The 20,040-nt window shown below is 41.0% G+C and overlaps 1 protein-coding gene across 2 annotated transcripts in view; it reads right to left on the bottom strand.

Moving 5' to 3' along the window:
* Positions 1-2,793: 2,793 nt before the first annotated feature.
* Positions 2,794-20,040, bottom strand: part of ATOH8 (atonal bHLH transcription factor 8) — a 28,028-nt gene continuing 10,781 nt past the window's right edge. The window contains exons 2-3 of one of the 2 annotated variants that reach the window (XM_070751885.1): positions 18,904-19,095; positions 2,794-4,999 (exon numbers count right to left, since the gene is read on the bottom strand). In XM_070751885.1, coding sequence (XP_070607986.1) covers positions 4,994-4,999; positions 18,904-19,095 — 198 coding nt within the window. In that variant the 3' untranslated portion in view covers positions 2,794-4,993. Of the gene's footprint in view, positions 5,000-17,428; positions 17,530-18,903; positions 19,096-20,040 lie in introns of those variants that run through there. The other variant, XM_070751884.1, reaches the window with a different exon arrangement.

Here is a 20,040-nt window from a genome sequence, read left to right on the forward strand (position 1 = left end):
AATAGGGTCTTTGAACATTTAAACATTCCAGACACCGGCTACAACCGCTTGTATGAAGAAGTGGGGCTGACCCAGGGATGTTTGCAGATATGGAGGGAGAAAGGTTTTCCAAACTCACGCTTGTGGCTGCCATCTTCGCGTTTTTGACCCTCTGGCCAAATCAGGAGAGGGTGGGATTCAATGGGAAGACTTACCTGGTGAGTATTCTGAATTTTCAAAATTCAGAAACTGGAAATGTAATTTATTTAATAAAATAACCCAGGTCTCTTGCGGTGGTGCCACAAGACTTTGTTACTTGAATTCCATAAACCCCCGAGAAACAGAATTCTTTAACCGATGGGGGGTAGGTGAAGTGGTGGGTGGAGGAGTCAAAAGAGACGTCAGCCTAGAATCCAGAGGTGGGTTTCAGCAGGCTCTGACCAGTTCTGGAGAACCAGTAGCAGAACGTTGGAATCGTTCAGAGAACCAGTAGCAAAAATTTTGAGTAGTTCTGAGAACTGGTAGCAGTAATTTTGAGTAGTTCGAAGAACTGGTAGGAAAAATTTTGATAGTTCAAACAACTGGTAGCAGAAATTTTGAGTTCAGAAAACTGGTAGCAGAAATTTTGAGTAGTTTGGAGAACCAGTAGCAGAAATTTTGAGTAGTTCGAAGAACCAGTAGCAGAAATTTTGAGTAGTTCGAAGAACCAGTAGCAGAAATTTCGAGTAGTTTGAAGAACCGGTAGTGGAAATTTTGAGTAGTTCGGAGAATTGGTAAATACCAGCTCTAACTGGCCCCGTCCTCTTTATTCTCTTGAGTCGGGAAGAAATTGATATTCTGCACTATCCTTCCCCTGCCACACCCATTAAGCCACACCATGTCACACCCACCTAGCCACGCCCACAGAACTGGTAGTAAAAAAATTTTTGAAACTCATCACCACTAGAATCCCTACCTAGACATAAACAAACTAATCCCAATCCCTCTTAAATTCCATGAATTTTGATCTAACTTCCAAGCAGGTGCCCAGCATTGGTAGAGAAATTTCCCCCATGCATAGACTTTGGGTAGTAAATCAGTTTAATTTGATCTTCCTATATGGACCTGGTCTTTTGGGTCTGGGAGAAAAATCCTTGAGAAAGGGCAATGAAATTGATGGATTTATTACGCTTTGAAAATACTTGGAACCTCCTTCCTAACCTTGGCATAGAGATATACCTATATAATTTTCAAAAGATGAAAAGATAAACTCTTGACATGTTGATTCCAGAATGTTAACTGGACCCATATTAGCATTTTACGACTTGAAAAGAGGCATTTTCCCTTTTGCTAGCATAAACTCCTCAGAGTGCATAACCTCTCGAAATTATGGTCTGTTGTTAATTAAATACTTGGCCGGTAGAACGAAACCTTCCACCACGTTATTCGAAAGATCCTCAATCTCCTCTCGTGACAGAGCCATTGTTTCTTGCAACAAGAAAGGCCCCCGCTTCCCCAACCTTCGAACCAGATATAACTTTATTCCGCTGTTGAGTTGCTAATTTCCATGGAATTTCTCTGCCTGTCAGAGACAGAAGTTGTATATACAGGATTTTAGTATTTCCTCCCTGGCTCCAGCCTCAATTTGAAGGACCGTAAAACTTTGACTGGATTCCAGTAGCGGTGCGGTTTAACAGAGGCAAAGCGATGCGGCAGGGAAAACAAGCTCACGGCCAGGTTTTTAGGGGTTTTTTTTTTTTGAAAAAGAGGATTTGCATGTTGTGAGCAATATCGAAATATTGAAGAGGGTCTTTAGTCCAGAGCTTTCCACCAGCCTCAGAACGTGAATAGAACCGTTTGATGTATATTTTCATTTATGTCCACTGAGAGCATCTGCACCAAGGACAAATTCCTTGTGTGTCCGATCACACTTGGCCAATAAATAGAATAGAATAGAATTTTTATTGGCCAAGTGTGATTGGACACACAAGGAATTTGTCTTGGTGCATATGCTCTCAACGTACATAAAATAAAATATACATTTGTCAAGAATCATGTGATACAACACTTAATGATTGTCATAGGGGTCAAATAAGCAATGAAGAAGCAATATTAATAAAAATCTTCGGATATAAGCAACAAGTTACAGTCATACAGTCAACATGGGAGGAAAAGGGTGATAGGAATGATGAGAAAAACTATTCCTATTCTAATCCATTTTATTTATTCTATTCTATTCATTCTATTCTATTCTATTCTATTGTAATCCATTTTATTTATTCTATTCTAATCCATTTTATTTATTCTATTCTATTCCATTCTAATCCATTTTATTTATTATATTCTATTATATTCTGACCCATTTTATTTATTCTATTCATTCTATTCTATTCCATTCCATTCTCAGTAAAGATTCAATTCTATTCTATCCTGTTCCGTCCCATTCCATACTCTCCTTTCCTCTCCCCTCCCCTCCTATCCATTTTATTCGCTACCTGAATTTAAGGCTAAAATTCAAAAGTGGAAGAGCTTGCTGCTCCAAATGTGAAGAGTTTTAGGCTTGCAAGATCTCTCGATCGATTGGCACAGCATTCCCTAGTCAGTTCAATTTCATTAGTGGAAATGAAGCGCAAATAATTCATACTGAAATAACAGAAGGTTGAATTTAGCTGCAACGTATAGGCATTGCGCCCTGCGCTTTGCCTAAAATATAGTATTCTTTCCTTCAAAAGTCCCCATTATTTCACCGTAACATCGAATTATAGCCTTCATTAGAAGCATATGTCTTACACACGACATGCATTATTTATAAAATGTACGTACTCCAAGCGAATGTCTCCTTTTTTCTTTTTTTTACTTCAATTTGAAGTGAAATATACAACACAGCATCCAAATGCCTTTGCGTTACACGGCTTTGAACATTTCTGAAATTCAAAAACAATGTGACATTATAAACTTTTCTGGAACATTCTGCTCCTGGACGCTACCCTGGCTATTGAACCTTCCCTTTGATAATATACATTTTAATTAATCAGGTTAAATAGCATGGGTTTTTTAAAAAAAAAATTAGAAAGAAATCATCTCTCGTAATGGGCTTCTTCATTAGTGGCCACGATTTTTTCAGTCGGAAAAGCTGGCTCTTTTAAATAAGCAAAATTTGGGAAAGGCGCAGAACAAAATGTGTGGAACACTACAATACAGTGTAGGAAAAAGAGTGGATACATGTCAATAAGGCTGCCTAATAACATGGATCTTCCAAATATGCACAAATATCTCAGTCTCTGTCTCTCTCTCTCTTTACAAAACTCGCAAACCTGTCGGGAATTGAAGATTTCTGGGGCTACTACTTGATCAAACCGGGCTACGGAATATGGGAAAAATCCCATTTTCCAATGATGGTCTCAGCCGTTCCAAACATACACTTCACAAATGCTGCAGGGAGAGAGGAGAGAGCAAAAGAGAGAGAAGGAAAGAAAGAGGAGGGAAAAAAGAAAGAGGAAAGAGCAAAAGAGAGAAAAGAGAAAGAAGACAAAAAAGAGAGAGAAGACAGAGAAAGAAAGAAAGAAAGAAAAAGGAGAAAGAGAGGAAAGAGCAAAAGAGAGAGAAGAGAAAGCAAGAAAGAGAGAGAAAAAGAGAAAGAAAAGAGAGAAGAAAGGAAGAATGAAAGAGAAAGGAGAAAGAAAAAGAAAGAGAAAGAAAGAGGAGAGAGATAAAGGAGAGAGCAAAAGAGAAAGACCAAAAGAAAGGAGAAAAAGAGAGAGGAAAGAGAGCAAAAGAGAGAGAAGAGAAAGAGCAAGAAAGAGAGAAAAAAGAAAGAAATGAGAGAGAGAAGAAAGAGAAAAAAGAAAGGAGAAATAAAGAAAAAGAAGAGAAAGAAAGAGGAGCGAGATAAAGGAGAGAGCGAAAGAGAAAGAGTGAAAGAAAAAGAGAAGAGAAAGAGCAAGAAAGAGAGTGAAAAAAGAGAAAGAAGAGAAGAGAAAAAAGAAAGAAAAGGAGAAATAACAAAAAAGAAGAGAGAGAAAGAGGAGAGAGAGAGGAGAGAGCAAAAGAGAAAGAGTGAAAGAAAGAGGAGAAAAAGAGAGGAAAGAGCAAAAGAAAGAGAAGAGAAAGAGCAAGAGAGAGAGAAAAAGAGAGAGAGAGGACTGACGGAGCTCTCTGTCCTTGTTTTCACCTCATTTCCTCTATTTGTGCACAGGATTAAAACTGATTTCTAGTTCCAAAAAGAAAAAGAGAATGGAGAATTTGAGGGCGGCGTCAAAGAAGGAATCAGCCTAGAATCTCTACGTAGCCGTAAGGACTAAATCCAACCTCCCTTGAATTCCATTGTCCCTGATCTAAGCAGGGTTCAGATGATTCCTGTATACTAACTTTTCTTTTTAGAAATATATCAATTTGGTTAGACCTTCACATGCAAAGCTGGTCCTCGATGCCTGGCCCATGGGCTGCTTCTTGACAATTTTAGCCTTTTCCATTTTATTTACATATTTATTTAGTCGATTTGTAGGCCGCCCAATTCATTACGGACTCTTCGGATTTTCCACGCACGTAGAACTGTACTTATTGACCGAAACATTTTATCGTTTCCGACTCAGCTCCACAGCCGTTACTTTAAACAGGCCTTGCCGCCCCTTTCCTCTACAAACACCTGCACATTTCAAACGCGCATCCCACAAAAAAGCAACATCTCAAACAGACCCCTGATTTATATTGCTGAATTTTACAGAATTTGCAAGGATCCCAATCTCTGGATTCGAGGAGACGATACAGAAAGGCAACCATCTCTTTGGCACTAGCAACGTCGTTACAAAAGGGGGCTGATCTTTGCTAGGGAGTAGTAGAGGGAGAAGTTTCTCCATAGATACTAATATGAGGTTGTCTTAAGAAGAAAAGCCACAGAAGGTTAAGATCTCCCATCATGGAGCATTTTCCACAGTCGGTCTTCAAACAACGGATGCTTCAATTGGAACTTGGTCGTGTTCGAGAAGACTGGAAGAACCAACCGCTTGGGTCTTCTGCTCAATCCACTCTCCGGTTGTCATTCCTGAAAACAAACAGCAATAGAGTCAAAGAAAGGGAGTGAGGGACCTCTGCCGTTTGCCAGGGCTTTTATTGGCACGAGTGCCACAGCGCTCCATAAATAAGTTGGAAGATCTCCCAAGAACATTACGTCCTTGGCCGTGATGACGAAGTAAACTATAAGTAGAAACACCCGCTGCCGTGGTCCTCAACTTTGTACTTCACTTTGCATCTATGGAATGTTAGCTGGAAATAACCCAGTTGGAGGGAATCCTAAAGGTGCTTTTTTCAAGAGGCAACTGGACTTTCTGGTTTTGTCTGTCTGTCAGTTGGTCTGCCTGTCTCTATCTGTCTATCTATCTATACCTATGTATCTATGTATCTACCAGTATCTATGTATCTATCTGTCTGTCTGTCTATCATCTATCTATCTATCTATCTATCTATCTATCTATCTATCTATCTATCTATCTATCTATCTATCTATCTATCTATCTATCTATCTATCTATCTAATCTATGTACCTACCGTGTTTCCCCGATAGTAAGGCAGTGTCTTACTATCTTTTTACCCCCCAAAGCCCCACTGTGTCTTACTTTGGGGGTATGTCTTATATTGTCCCGGGCAATTTTTTAATTTCTTATTTTGAAATACCGTACGTCTTTCGCAGAAGTTCTTGAATGGTGGCGGCGGCCCTTGATCGCAGCCGATGAGGTTCGGCTTTCTTCGCTTCTCCTGCCGCTTCCTTTGCTTTTCCGCTGCTGACTAAGGCGACGCCGGCCGGGCAATTGGAAGGTACCCGATAGCCCTTTTCGTCGCCTTTCCCGGCGGGGAGAGCAAAGGCGGCGGCGGGAGTAGTGGAGGCGAGGCGGAGAAGAAAGAAGCGGCAGATAGCTGGCGAGGCGCCGGCTAGAGGGCTGGACCCCGCCGCTTTGCCGCCGCTCCCGCCGCCGCCTTTGCCTCTTGCCCGGCGGGAAAGGCGACGAAAAGGGCTATCGGGTCCCTTCCAATTGCCCGGCCGGCGTCGTCTTAGTCAGCAGCGGAAAAGCAAAGGAAGCAGCAGGAGAAGCGAAGAAAGCCGAACCTCATCGGCTGCGATCAAGGGCCGCCGCCACCATTCAAGAACTTCGCTTCTCCTGCTGCTTCCTTTGCTTTTCCGCTGCTGACTAAGGCGACGCCGGTCGGGCAATTGGAAGGGACCCGATAGCCCCTTTCGTCGCCTTTCCCGCCGGGCAAGAGGCAAAGGCGGTGGCGGGAGCGGCGGCAAAGCGGCAGGGTCCAGCCCTCTAGTCGGCGCCTTGCCAGCTATCCGCCGCTTCTTTCTTCTCCGCCTTGCCTCCACTACTCCCGCCGCCGCCTTTTCTCTTCCCGCTGGGCAAGAGGCTGGGCGAGCAGGCCGAGGTGCTGGAACTGGGGCTGCCTGTCCTTGGCGTGAACGGCGGGCAGGTGGCGCTCGGCACCTGGAATCCCGTCTTCTCGCCACCGCCCGAGCTCCCTCCGGAGCCTGCTGCCGCCGCCGCGCTTCCTCCACCGGCCGAGGAGTCCTTATCCGCGCCGGGTTTGGGAGACTCTCCTGGGCGCGAAGCTCCCTCGCCAGCACCGCTTTTAGTACCGTGTTTCCCCGAAAGTAAGACATATGTCTTACTTTCGGGGTATGGCTTATATTAGCCAACCCCCCTGAAACCCCCCATATGTCTTACAATCGGGGGGGTCTTACTATCGGGGAAACACGGTATCTATCTATCTATCTATCTATCTATCTATCTATCTATCTATCTATCTATCTATCTATCTATCTATCATCTCTATATCTATCTGTCTGTCTGTCTCTTTCTATCTATCATCTATCTATCTATCTATCTATCTATCTATCTATCTATCTATCTATCTATCTATCTATCTATCTCCCTACCCTACCTTCTGTTCTGTTCTGTTCTACTCTACTCTACTCTATTCTACTGTTCTGTCCCATCCTCTGTCAAGCAACAGAGTTTTGTAGATGATGGGAAATTGCTTAAAGGCTGAGGAGATGAGCTGAAAATAAACCCAGGACTTTATAAACATGAGCACCATATTTTGGAGTGAGAAAGCAACCTAACAACTTTTCTTCCTCGTGTCTGTGCTCCAAAAGGGAATATTTATTTATTTATTCAATTTTTATGCTGCCCTTCTCCTTAGACTCAGGGCGGCTTACAACATGTTAGCAATAGCACTTTTTTTTAACAGAGCCAGCCTATTGCCCCCACAATCCGGGTCCTCATTTTACCCACCTCGGAAGGATGGAAGGCTGAGTCAACCTTGAGCCGGTGATGAGATTTGAACCACTGACCCACAGATCTACACTCAGCTTTACTGGCTTGCAGTACTGGACTCTACCTGCTGCGCCACCTTAGCTCTTGTTTACTGGATGGAATATGGAATGTTTACTACTCTTTACCTTAGACATCTTAGCATATTTAGTCAAAGTTAGGGTGCATTTTTAAGCAGGGCTGCCCTGTTGTTAGGTGGCTAAATCAGGTGCAATGATGGGGAAGTTAGAATTGAGATGTTGGCAGTAGGGCAAGAGGGTTTGGATGGCCTACCCTGCACTTCCAAACTTCCTTGCTATCTTGCAACCTTGAGATAGATTCAACAATCCCTTGGCTCAGCATTGTGCCCTCTCTTGGACCTGACTTAATTTAAATAGTTCTAACTTCTCTTCATGTATCAGATATATAAAGTAAAATTGTAGTAGACTCACGTCGCCCAAAAGAACACTTATTTTAAATGCAACCTTGACCCGGCAAATTAACTTTTTGGTGTCTGCTTCTGAATGCCAGTAACAGATTTTAGTTGAAAGCAAATCTACTCTGAGCCACCAGATACATTAATTCAGATTATACCAAGGGACGTATTTTCCTTGCCTCTAACCATGAAGATTATCTTCCTGTAGTGCAAATATGCAGCGTCAGGAGAAAGAATTCAGTCAAAACATTTATCTTCGTACAGACAAAAGCCTGATTTAGTTCTTTCAATGAATACAAGCTTCTCTCTTCCCCATCGCCAAGATATTTTGATGGAGTGCTCTAAAAAGGAACAACTTAACGCTAATATTTCCCAGACCCCTAATCTATCACTTGCCTCCTGAATACCTTGACAAATTTACATGAAATACATTATTAAAGAACCTCATGGATTGGGTTGATTGGGGCACTGAGATTAATTTAATTGTACTTCCTTTTATTTGATCTGACCCCATTTAAAATCTTCAACTCTTTGAACTGGATAGAATGTAAGAATCGGTGTAAATTAAACCTGAAAGTTGGTTCCAGATCAGTTGGTCTCAAGCTTGGCCATTTTAGGTTGTGTGGACTTCAACTCCCAGCATGCTGGCTGGTGAATTCTGGGAGTTGAAGTCCACAGGTCTTAGAATAGAGTAGAGTAGGGTAGAGTAGAATAGAGTAGAATGGAATGGAATGGAATAGAATGTAGAATGTAGAATAGAGAGTAGAATAGAATAGAATAGAATAGAATGTAGAGTAGAGAGTATAGTATAGTAGAGTAGAATAGAATAGAATAGAAATTCTTTATTGGCCATGTGTGATTGGACACACAAGGAATTTGTCTTTGGTGCAGATGCTCTCAGTGTCCATAAAAGAAAAAGAGACATTTGTCAAGAATCATGAGCTACAACACAATGATGGTCATAGGGGTCAAATAAGCAATGAAGAAACAATCAATATTAATAAAAATCTTAAGGATACAAGCACCAAGTTACAGTCATACAGTCATAAGTGGGAGGAGATGGGTGAGAGAAATGATGAGAAAAAACTAGTAGTAATAGTAGTGCAGACTTAGTAAATAGTCTGACAGTGTTGAGGGAATTATTTGTTTAGCAGAGTGATGGCGTTTGGGAAAAAACTATTCTTGTGTCTAGTTGTCTTGGTGTGCGGTGCTTTCTAGCGATGTTTTGAGGGTAGGAGTCGAAACAGTTTATGTGCAGATGCGAGGGGTCAGTAGATATTTTCATATCGCCATGAAATTGATAAAGGCTACCTATTGTCACTCAGGTTGCTGTTCGCTTAGGGACGATTCAAAGTTACAATATGGCACTGAAGAAAATGAATTTTTTTAAAGCAGCCTGGTAAAATCAAAGTTTGCATTTTTTAAAAAGTTTTTTTCACACCAGGCCGCAAAAGGGATGGAAGATTAAAATCAAAGGGACAGGCAAATGAGCTTTGCCACCTGTTTTCAAACCCAAAGCAGGGGGCTCCAAACTTGGCAATTTTAAGACTTGTGGGCTTCGACTCCTAGAATTCTACTAGAAGACTCCTATCCAATGACCTCAGTGCCAAAGCCCACTGCAACCATGTTGCCCAAAAGGCTTCAAGAGTTGTCAACCTAATCCTACATAGCTTCTGCTCCGGTAATCTCACACTACTAACCAGAGCATACAAAACTCTCACCAGATCCATCCTTGAATATAGTTCCTCTGTCTGGAACCCCCACCGCATTTTGGACATAAATACATTAGAAAATATCCAGAGATACTTTACTAGAGGAGCCCCCCACTCCTCCACTCGCAACAGAATACCCTACACAACTAGACTTACAAACCACTGTCAGGAAATTCCTCTTTAGTTCTAAGTTGATTCTCTCCTTGTTTAGTTTCCACCCATTGTTTCTTGTTCTACCCTCAGGTGCTTTGGACAATAGATTGACTCCCTCCTCTTTGTGGCAACCTCTGAAAGATTGGAAGGCTGCTATCATGTCTCCCCTGGTCCTTCTTTTCATTAAACTAGACATGCCCAGTTCCTGCAACTGTTCTTCATATGTTTTAGCCTCCAGGTCTTTCATCATCCCAGTGGCTGTCATCTGCCCTTTTCCCAAAATCTCAACAACTTTTTTTTGTAGTGTGGTGACCCAAACTAGGTGCAGTATTCCAGGTGTGGTCTTTACAACCACCCTTTTATTTATTACCCTCCCCAAATTTTCCTTCCTTCCTTCCTTCCTTCCTTCTTTCCTTCTTTCCTTCTTTCTTTCTTTCTTTCTTTCTTTCTTTCCTTCTAATAGAATTTTTATTGGCCAAGTGTGATTGGACACACAAGGAATTTGTCTTGGTGAAGATGCTCTCAGCATACATAAAAGAAAAAGATACATTTGTTAAGAATCATGTGGTACAATACTTAACGATTGTCATAGGGGTCAAATAAGCAATGAAGAAACAATCAATATTAATAAAAATCTTAGGATACAAGCAACAAGTTTCCTTCCTTCCTTCCTTCCTTCCTTCCTTCCTCCTTCCTTCCTTCCTTCCTTCCTTCCTTTGTCAATCAGATATAAGATAGTAGTTTATATAAACATAACATAGAAAATAACAATAAAAGAAGACAAATAGAGTAGGACCAGGACGATAGGCACAATGGTGGGCTTATGCACTCCCCTTACAGACCTCTTAGAAAAGGGGAGAGGTCGACTGTTGACAATCTAAGGTTAAAGTTTTTGGGGGTTTGGGGAAGAAACCACAGTTAGGTAGTGAACTCCAGTTCTTGATCACTCTGTTCTTGAAGTCGTATTTTCTGCAGTCTAGTTTGGAGCAGTTTAAATTTAGTTTCAAAGTGTCTGCAAACGGAACGGTGTGTGTTTGTGTGTGTGTGTATGTGTGTGTGATTAAACCCCAGAAATCAATCCAGGGCCTTTATAGCGACTCTTCCGCGGTTATTTATGACTCACAAAGAGCCTTTTGCTGGCTTTCCACCCCCCTCCTCCTGTTCCTCTCGAGCAGCTGTTCTCCATGTTGCATCTTGAGTGATAATGGGCTCCTGAATGTGTGTGTGTGTGTGTTTGTGTGTGTTTTTGGAACAGATGGCTCGGAGTATGCTGGGGAATGTGCCAGCAGAGAGCTTGGGGGGAGGCCAGATCCTGCAGTGACTGAGTGTTTTCGGTTCCAGCTCGCGTGCCTTTCCCCTGCCCTCTGCCCCGACTGGCGCCAGTAGGACTTCCCAACCAGCACTCCGAAACATCTGGAGTCTGGGACTGCCAAGAGACCAAAGGGAGGGGGAGAGGAGGAGGAGGAACCCGCCCCCCCCCCTGCTCTGCTCAGCTCAGCTTCCCTCCACTCCACAAAATTGCTCGCCAGCGAAATAAGCAACACTGGGGAACAACTTGTAGCACCATTTCTGTTGAGTCTGATTTGGGAGCTTTATTTTACAGTTAATTAGGCATGCTGGTTTTGTTTGTTTGTTTGCTTGCTTGCTTGTTTGTTTACTTATTTATTTATTTATTTGTTTATTTATTTATTTTGCCCAATACACATAGAAACATAGAAGACTGACGGCAGAAAAAGACCTCCTGGTCCATCTAGTCTGCCCTTATACTATTTTCTGTATTTTATCTTAGGATGGATCTATGTTTATCCCAGGCATGTTTAAATTCAGTTACTGTGGATTTACCAACCACGTCTGCTGGAAGTTTGTTCCAAGCATCTACTACTCTTTCAGTCAAATAATATTTTCTCACGTTGCTTTTCATCTTTCCCCCAACTAACTTCAGATTGTGTCCCCTTGTCCTTGTGTTCACTTTCCTATTAAAAACACTTCCCTCCTGGACCTTATTTAACCCTTTAACCTATTTAAATGTTTCGATCATGTCCCCCCTTTTCCTTCCATCATCCAGACTATACAGATTGAGTTCATGAAGTCTTTCCTGATACGTTTTATGCTTAAGACCCTCCACTGTTTTTGTAGCCCATCTTTGGACCCGTTCAATTTTGTCAATATCTTTTTGTAGGTGAGGTCTCCAGAACTGAACACAGGATTCCAAATGTGGTCTCACCAGTGCTCTATATAGCGGGATCACAATCTCCTTATTCCTGCTTGTTATACCTCTAGCTATGCAGCCAAGCATCCTACTTGCTTTTCCTACTGCCCGACCACACTGCTCACCCATTTTGAGATAATACACAATGAGGGTTATAGAGGATATAATCAGGTAGAATGTATTAAAGGGGGAATAGAGGAGAAAATAGAGGAGTGAAATATAACTATGAGAGAATAGCAGGAAAAGATATAGGGATAGAAGATATAGGAGAGACAATAGGACAGGGGAGGGAAGGCACTCTGGTGCACTTATGTACACCCCTTACTGACCTCTTAGGAACTTGGTAAGGTCAACCGTGGATAGTCTAAGGGTAAAGTGTTGGGGGTTAGGGGATGATACTACAGAGTCCAGTAGTGAATTCCACGCTTCGACAACTCGATTACAAAAGTCGTATTTTTTACAGTCAAGTTTGGAGCGGTTAATATTAAGCTTGTATCTGTTGTGGGCTCTTGTGTTGTTGTGGTTGAAGCTGAAGTTTCAAAACTGTAGTTAGTTTTCTTCCACCACGTCAAGTTTTTTCTCTGCACCTTATATATATATATATATATAATATAGTATATTTATTTATTTTATTTATTGATTTTGTCCAACACACAATGAGGGTTTTAGTGGGTATACACATAATAAAATACATAATGAAGGTTATAGAGGATATACTCATAGTAAACTATATCTAAGAAAGAATAGAAAAGAAGATAATAGGAATAGAACATATCAATGAAAGAATAGAAGAAGAGAGATAGGAATAGAAGAAAGGAATAGGAGATATAGGAGAGCAATAGAACAGGGTACGGAAGGCTCAAAAAAATAAGGGGAACACTCAGATAACACACCCTAGATCTGAAGGAATGAAATATTCTCATTGAATAATTTGTTCTGTGCAAAGTTGAATGTGCTGACCACAAAATGAAATTGATTGTCAATCAGTGTTGCTTCCTAAGTGAACAGTTTGATTTCACAGAAGTTGGATTTACTTGGAGTTATAATGTGTTGTTTAAGTGTTCCTTTATTTTTTTTGAGCAGTGTATATAAAGAACTGCAGAAAAAACAATTGCTGCCAACCTGCCTCCCATTGAGGTCTCTACACTGCACAAGTTAAAAAGAAGGCTGTGAAAATATTTACGAACCCCTCACATCCTGGACATCAACTCTTCAAACTCCCACCCTCAAAATGTCGCTACAGAGCCCTGCACACCAAGACAACTAGACACAAGAACAGGTTTTTCCCAAACGCCATCACTCTGCTAAACAAAGAATTCCCTCAACACTGTTAAACTATTTACTAAGTCTGCACTACTATTACTACTAGTTTTTTCTCATCATTTCTCTCACCCATCTCCTCCCACTTATGACTGTATGACTGTAACTTGGTGCTTGTATCCTTAAGATTTTTTAATTAATATTGATTGTTTCCTCATTGCTTATTTGACCCCTATGACAATCGTTAAGTGTTGGACCTCATGATTCTTGACAAATGTCTCTTTTTCTTTTATGTTCACTGAGAGCATCTGCACCAAAGACAAATTCCTTGTGTGTCCAATCACACTTGGCCAATAAAGAATTCTTTCTTTCTTTCTATCTATCTATCTATCTATCTATCTATCTATCTATCTATCTATCTATCTATCTATCTATCTATCTATCTATCATCTCTCTCTCTCTCTCTCTCTCTCTCTCTCCCTATCTATCTATCTATCTATCTATCTATCTATCTATCTATCTATCTATCTATCTATCTAATCTATCCATCCATCCATCCATCCATCCATCCATCCATCCATCCATCCATCCATGCAATAATTGTAATATAACTTTTTTGTAATTAAAAAAAAGAACCCCTCTCCCCAAAAAGGGCCTCTGTGCAGGCACACACAAACACACAAACACACACACCGCTGGCAGGCTAACCACCTAGAGGTCAACAGCCTCCCGAGCCCCCCCTTCTCTCTTCCAACAGGGGTGTGTGTGTGTGTGTGTATTTGGGTAAGGAAGGCTTGTTGCATTCGGAAAAACTAATGAAGCGAAGAATATTATCTTTCCAACGCTGGAGACAGAGTGGCGGGTGGGGGGCACAGGAGGGGAAGGGCGGACTGGAGAAAAACTCCGTGCTTCTCTCCTGAAGTATTTTCCAAGCCCAGGAAGGAATGACGGGATGGGATTTTTGGGAAAGATCGTGCGAGGGTTTGAAAGGCCCTGAGGATGTGGAAGGAATAGAATAACAGAGTTGGAAGGGACCTTGGAGGTCTTCTAGCCCAACCCCCTGATTAGGCAGGAAACCCTACACCACTTCAGACAGATGGTTATCCAATATCTTCTTTAAAACTTTGAGTTGGGCCATTCACAACTTCTGGTGGCAAGCTGTTCCACAGATTGATTATTCTAACTGTCAGGAAATTTCTTCTTCATTCTAGGTTGGTTCTCCAACCTAATTCTAGTCCATGGCTTCTTGTCTTGCTCTTCTTTGTGGCATCAAATCCATAGTTTGCTTACAGACAACAATCTTGTAACAACAACAACAACAAAGTTGGAAAGGACCTTGGAGGTCTTCTAGTCCAACCCCCTGCTCGGGCAGGAAACCCTACACTACTTCAGACAGATGGTTATCCAACATCTTTAAACGTTCCAATGTTGGAGCATTTACAACTTCTAGTGGCAAGCTGTTCCACTGGTTAACTGTTCTCACTGTCAGGAAATTCTCACAGTCACTCATGGCCTTGTCACCTCACGGTTAGACTATTGCAATGCGCTCTATATGGGGCTACCCTTGAAGAGTGCTCGGAGACCACAGTTGATCCAGAATGTCTAGGTCATGTCCAGTCTTCTTTAATATTAGATTTGTGATATATTGTTTGTATTATTGTTGTGAGCCGCCCCGAGTCTGCGGAGAGGGGCGGCATACAAATCTAATAAGTAAGTAAGTAAGTAAGTAAGTAAGTAAGTAAGTAAGTAAGTAAGTAAGTAAGTAAATAAAATAAATAAAATAAATAAAATAAATAAAATAAATAAAATAAATAAAATAAATAAAATAAATAAAATAAATAAAATAAATAAAATAAATAAAATAAATAAAATAAAATAATAAATAAAATAAAATAATAAAATAATAAATAAAATAAATAAAATAAATAAAATAAATAAAATAAATAAAATAAATAAAATAAATAAAATAAATAAAATAAAATAATAAATAAAATAAATAAAATAAATAAAATAAATAAAATAAATAAAATAAATAAAATAAATAAAATAAATAAAATAAATAAAATAAATAAAATAAATAAAATAAATAAAATAAATAAAATAAAATAAATAAAATAAATAAAATAAATAAATGCAGCCTCGCAAGCTGTTGTGGGTGCCCACATTTGGTGAAGGGCTGCAAATTTTTTTACTACCCCACTGTGGGGCGTGGCTTATTTTGTAGGTGTTGCTTGCCAGCCATGTGACCAGGTGGGAGTGGCTTGATGATCATGTGACTTGGGTGGCTTAAAGGTCATGTGACTGGCTTAAAGGTGGCCAACTCAAGGGTTAGGGTTAGGGTGCCTGGCCTCTCCTTGCCTCAAAGAGCTACAATTCCCCTCTCTATTTACTATTCCTGAATGTCCAACATATACTATTTAATTCTATGTCTGTATGTACATACATATTACACACAGGCACACAAAAATAGACATTATCTGCTATATAAACTGCATGTGTATGTACACAGTAAATGTGCTGTTGTGGGTCTGCCCCTTGCTGGACAGCAAAAACCCAACATAAAACACACGCTCACCCAGATGTAGTAAAAGTTGCATTTCCACCCCCTCAAACAATGGGGAACAGATGCCAAACTAAAATAGACAAACAAACCAGCTTCTGCAAAGGCCCAGGGCGTGTGGGGATTAACTCTGCCCCAACTTTGCATGCGATTTACTTGGGTGATTTAATTACTCGCAACCCAGAGAAGCGACAGAATTGAACTGTTGTCCGCTAAAAATATTTGCAAATTTATTTATTTATTTATTTATTGGATTTGTATGTCGCCCCTCTCCGGAGACTCGAGGTGGCTAACAGCAACAATAAAGCAGTGTACAATAGTAGTCTGATGTTAGAAATAATTAAAATCCCATTAATATAAAAAAACCAAACATACATACATACATACCATGCATAGAATTGTAAAGGCCTAGGGGGAAGAGGGTCTCAATTCCCCCATGCCTGATGGCAGAGGTGGGTTTTAAGCAGCTTGCGAAAGGCAAGAAGGGTGGGGGCAATTCTAATCTTTGGGGGGAGTTGGTTCCAGAGGGCCGGGGCCGCCACAGAGAAGGCTCTTCCCCTGGGTCCCGCCAAGCGGCATTCTTTAGTTGACGGGACCTGGAGAAGATCCACTCTGTGGGACCTAACTGGTGCCCACCGTGTTAATTCAGGTGCGCTGGCTTCATTTCCAGCTAGAAATCTCTCTCCAGGCTCATTTATTAACCTGAGAACCTTCTTATTCTGAGGGTGAAATATTCATTTATTTGTTTACATGCAAACTTAATTCTTCCCAGTCTCCTGGTGATTGGCCCAAAGTCACCCAGATGGCGGGGCTAGAACTCCCAGTCTCCTGGCGATTGGTCCAAAGTCACCCACCTGACTTTCATGCCTAAAGGCAGGACTAGAACTCCCAGTCTCCTGGTAATTGTCCCAAAGTCAGTCAAGTGGTTTTCATGGCTAAGGCGGGACTAGATCTCCCAGTCTCCTGGTGATTGGCCCAAAGTCAGTCAAGTGGTTTTCATGGCTAAGGCGGGACTAGATCTCCCAGTCTCCTGGTGATTGGCCCCAAATCAATCAACTGGTTTTAATGGCCAAGGCGAGACTTGAATTCCCATTCTCCTGGCGATTGGTCCAAAGTCACCCAGCTGGTTTTCATTGCTAAGGCGGGACTAGAACTCACCATCTCCCATTTTCTAGGCTGGTGTTTTAATCAAGTGAGATTAAAGTAAAGTCTACTTTTTGTCAACTTTTGGCTATAAATAAAAATGCTTCTTAAATAAGATTATGTATTGTTTTTAAAACTGAAAAAAATCTCTCTCTCTCTCTCTCTCTCTCTATGTATGTATGTATGTATGTATGTATGTATGTATGTATGTAGATTGTTCTGAGTTCGGGTTTTGCCCTGTGTAACATTTTGCATGTTTATGCGACGTTTCGGTGAAATCACATTCACCATCATCAGGCTGAAAACGGTTCTGTTATTAAGAATGAAACTTTTTCCTTTGCAGGGAAAAGGGGCGTACATAAGTGCACTGGTGTGCCTTTCATCCCCTGTCCAATTGTCTTTCCTTTCTCTCACTTATCATATATATTCTCTTCCTTTAATATATCCTCTCCTCTAAGTTCACTTTACCCTTATATATATTACTACATGTCTATTTTTCTTCCTATGTATTTGTGTATTGATGAATACAAATGAATAAATAAATAAAAATAAATAAAATCATCCCCGTCAAAGTCGCTTTAAAGGACCCATTAAAAACTTCAAATATCTTCTGTTTTTAAAAAAAAAATAAAAGGTTTATTTTAAAGGCCCATCGATGGTGATTTAAGGGAGATGATGAAGCGATGGTGGTGGCTAAACCATTTCTTGGCCCCTTTTCAAGACCGTGAAGGAATTCAGCGTTTGTGCAGAAGGGAAATTGGACAGGACAGGAGGCAACATTCTTCCTTCGTTTCCTATCGTAAAAACAAATGGGAGGAGGGGGAAAAAGAAGAAGGGAAAGAAAAAAATTCCATGCGGTAAAAAGAAGGAGATAGCGGGTTGCACAAAAGGAAAGGGACTCACAAACCCAGTTGGAATATAATTTCTGGAGCCTCCGCCTTGCCAAGACAGCCTCGAAGTGGCCATTTTGGGCTGGAGGAAGAGAGACGCCCATCTGGGGCTCCTACACTGGTTTCCAATTTTTTTTACTACCGCTTGTGGGTGTGGCTTATTTTGTGGGCGTGGCTTCCTGGCCATGTGATGGTGGGCGTGGCTTCCTGGCCATGTGACTGTGTGGGAGTAGTTTGGCAGTCGTGTGACTGTGTGGGCGTATGACTAGGTGGGTGTGGCCAACTTGACATCACTCACGTCAAATTAGATTTTTTTAGATTGTTGGCTAATTGCCTCCTTTTATTATTATTATTATTATTACTATTATTATTATTATTATTAATAATAATAATTTATTAGATTTGTATGCTGCCCCTCTTTGAGGACTCGATTTACTGAAAGAGTAGTAGATGCTTGGAACAAACTTCCAGCAGACGTGGTTGGTAAATTCATAGTAACTGAATTTAAACATGTCCGGGATAAACATAGATCCATCCTAAGATAAAATACAGGAAATAGTATAAGGGCAGACTAGATGGATCATAAGGTCTTTTTCTGCTGTCAATCTTCTATGTTTCTATGTTTCTATTTGTAATTTAGGAGTTGATGTTTAGGACTTATGGAAATATTAGGTTTGTTGATTATATTAAAATAGGCTTAATTGATTTTAATGAAATGTATTAAATGAAAGTAAGTTGATTTTGATAAGTAAACCATCAAATTTGATAAACAACCATCTAAGGTTATTCAAACCTAAAAGAATGTGTTTAAAACAGACCACCACCACCCCAAAAAAGGAGGGAAGGAAAGAGCGCTTGACTGTAGAAGAGACCAGTGAAAGAATATAAATCACAGGCTGGGGGGGTGGGGGAACCCCTTAAAAGATGGATAAAAGCCCCAAACAGCAGCAGCAGTAGCAGGCATTGCGGATCTTTCTAAAGGTCCCAGAGAAACTGCCCAGTGCTTGCTTGCTTGCTTGCTTGCTTGCTTCCTTCCTTCCTTCCAAGCAGTATATAAGTCTAAAGGCTGTTGCTATTCCTTCCTTCCTTCCTTCCTTCCTTCCTTCCTTCCTTCCTTCCTTCCTTCCTTCCTTCCTTCCTTCCTTCCTTCCAAGCAGTATATGTCTAAAGGCTGTTGCTATTCCTTCCTTCCTTCCTTCCTTCCTTCCTTCCTTCCTTCCTTCCTTCCTTCCTTCCTTCTTTCCTTCCTCCTTTCTCCTCCGAAGTCGAAGAACCCACCTTCCTTTTTTTAGACCTGCCTTCGGCCTGCAGGGTCCGGGTGCATTGCTCGACGCACTCGGAGAAGCTGAGGTTGCTGTGGTCAGCGCTGTAATCCAGGTCGGCCAGTCGCGCTAAGGAGAGGATGTAGTTACAGGCGATCCGCAGGATGGCCAGCTTGGAGAGCTTCTGGCCGTAGGAGTAGCAGGGGACCTGCGGAAGGACAGGAGGGGACACACGGGGTCAGAGCATCAAAGGAATAGTATAAATGTTGGGGCAAGTTCTATTGCTGGCTGCAGAAAAGGACAAAGTGATAAATGTACATTTGGTCATAACAATAGTAGTAGGGAGATATTTAATGGTGATAAATGGGTTAATGGGAAAATAGATATAGGATAAGATATATAAAATAAGATCAATGTATATGACCGGTCGACAATAAATGTGTAAAAATAGTTGTGTAACAGATTATGAGCACAATAAGAATTGTAACACAGATTTGCTACACGAACGTCCAAAGTTTTTAAATGTCTTTGTTTTGTGTGACATGTGTATACATGTTTATAAATAAAACTTTTTCTAAAAAAAAAGAGAGCATCAAAGCCACTTTTGAAGCAGAGAAACAGAAGTTTCCCAAATTCGTGACTGCTTTACTGACTTTGATCTTTGTGTGCTGATTTTTCCCCGCTTTGAAACTAAACCAGGGCAAAGTGTGTTTCACTTTGTGAAAGAAGAAGGACTGTGAATTGCCTCACAGCTGCAAGCTAAGTATCACCGAACTGATAAGGGACTTGTACCAATTACCAGTTTGTTTGGAGACGAGGGCTCTTTGCTATACCAAAAGAGGGCTTGGTTTAAGTGCATTTTCATTATAAAGGACATTGTTTTGAATTTTCAAACGTGTGTGTGTCTGAAATTTGTACCTGTGAATTTTTGGGAGGATTCTACCAGAGAGCTCGACAGAACATATTCTATCCTGTTCTGTTCTGTAACATTCTGTTCTGTCCCGTCCCATCCTGTCCTGTCCCATCCCATTCCGCTCCTTCTTTAGGCAGGGGGTTGGACTAGAAGACCTCTTGAATACCCCTCCAGCCCCTTGATTATGTTTTATGCTTTTAAGTCCTAGAAAACAGCTGTCCTATCACTGCCTATTTCCTT

This window comes from Erythrolamprus reginae, chromosome 4 (genome assembly GCF_031021105.1).
Source record: "Erythrolamprus reginae isolate rEryReg1 chromosome 4, rEryReg1.hap1, whole genome shotgun sequence".
NCBI lineage: Eukaryota > Metazoa > Chordata > Lepidosauria > Squamata > Dipsadidae > Erythrolamprus > Erythrolamprus reginae.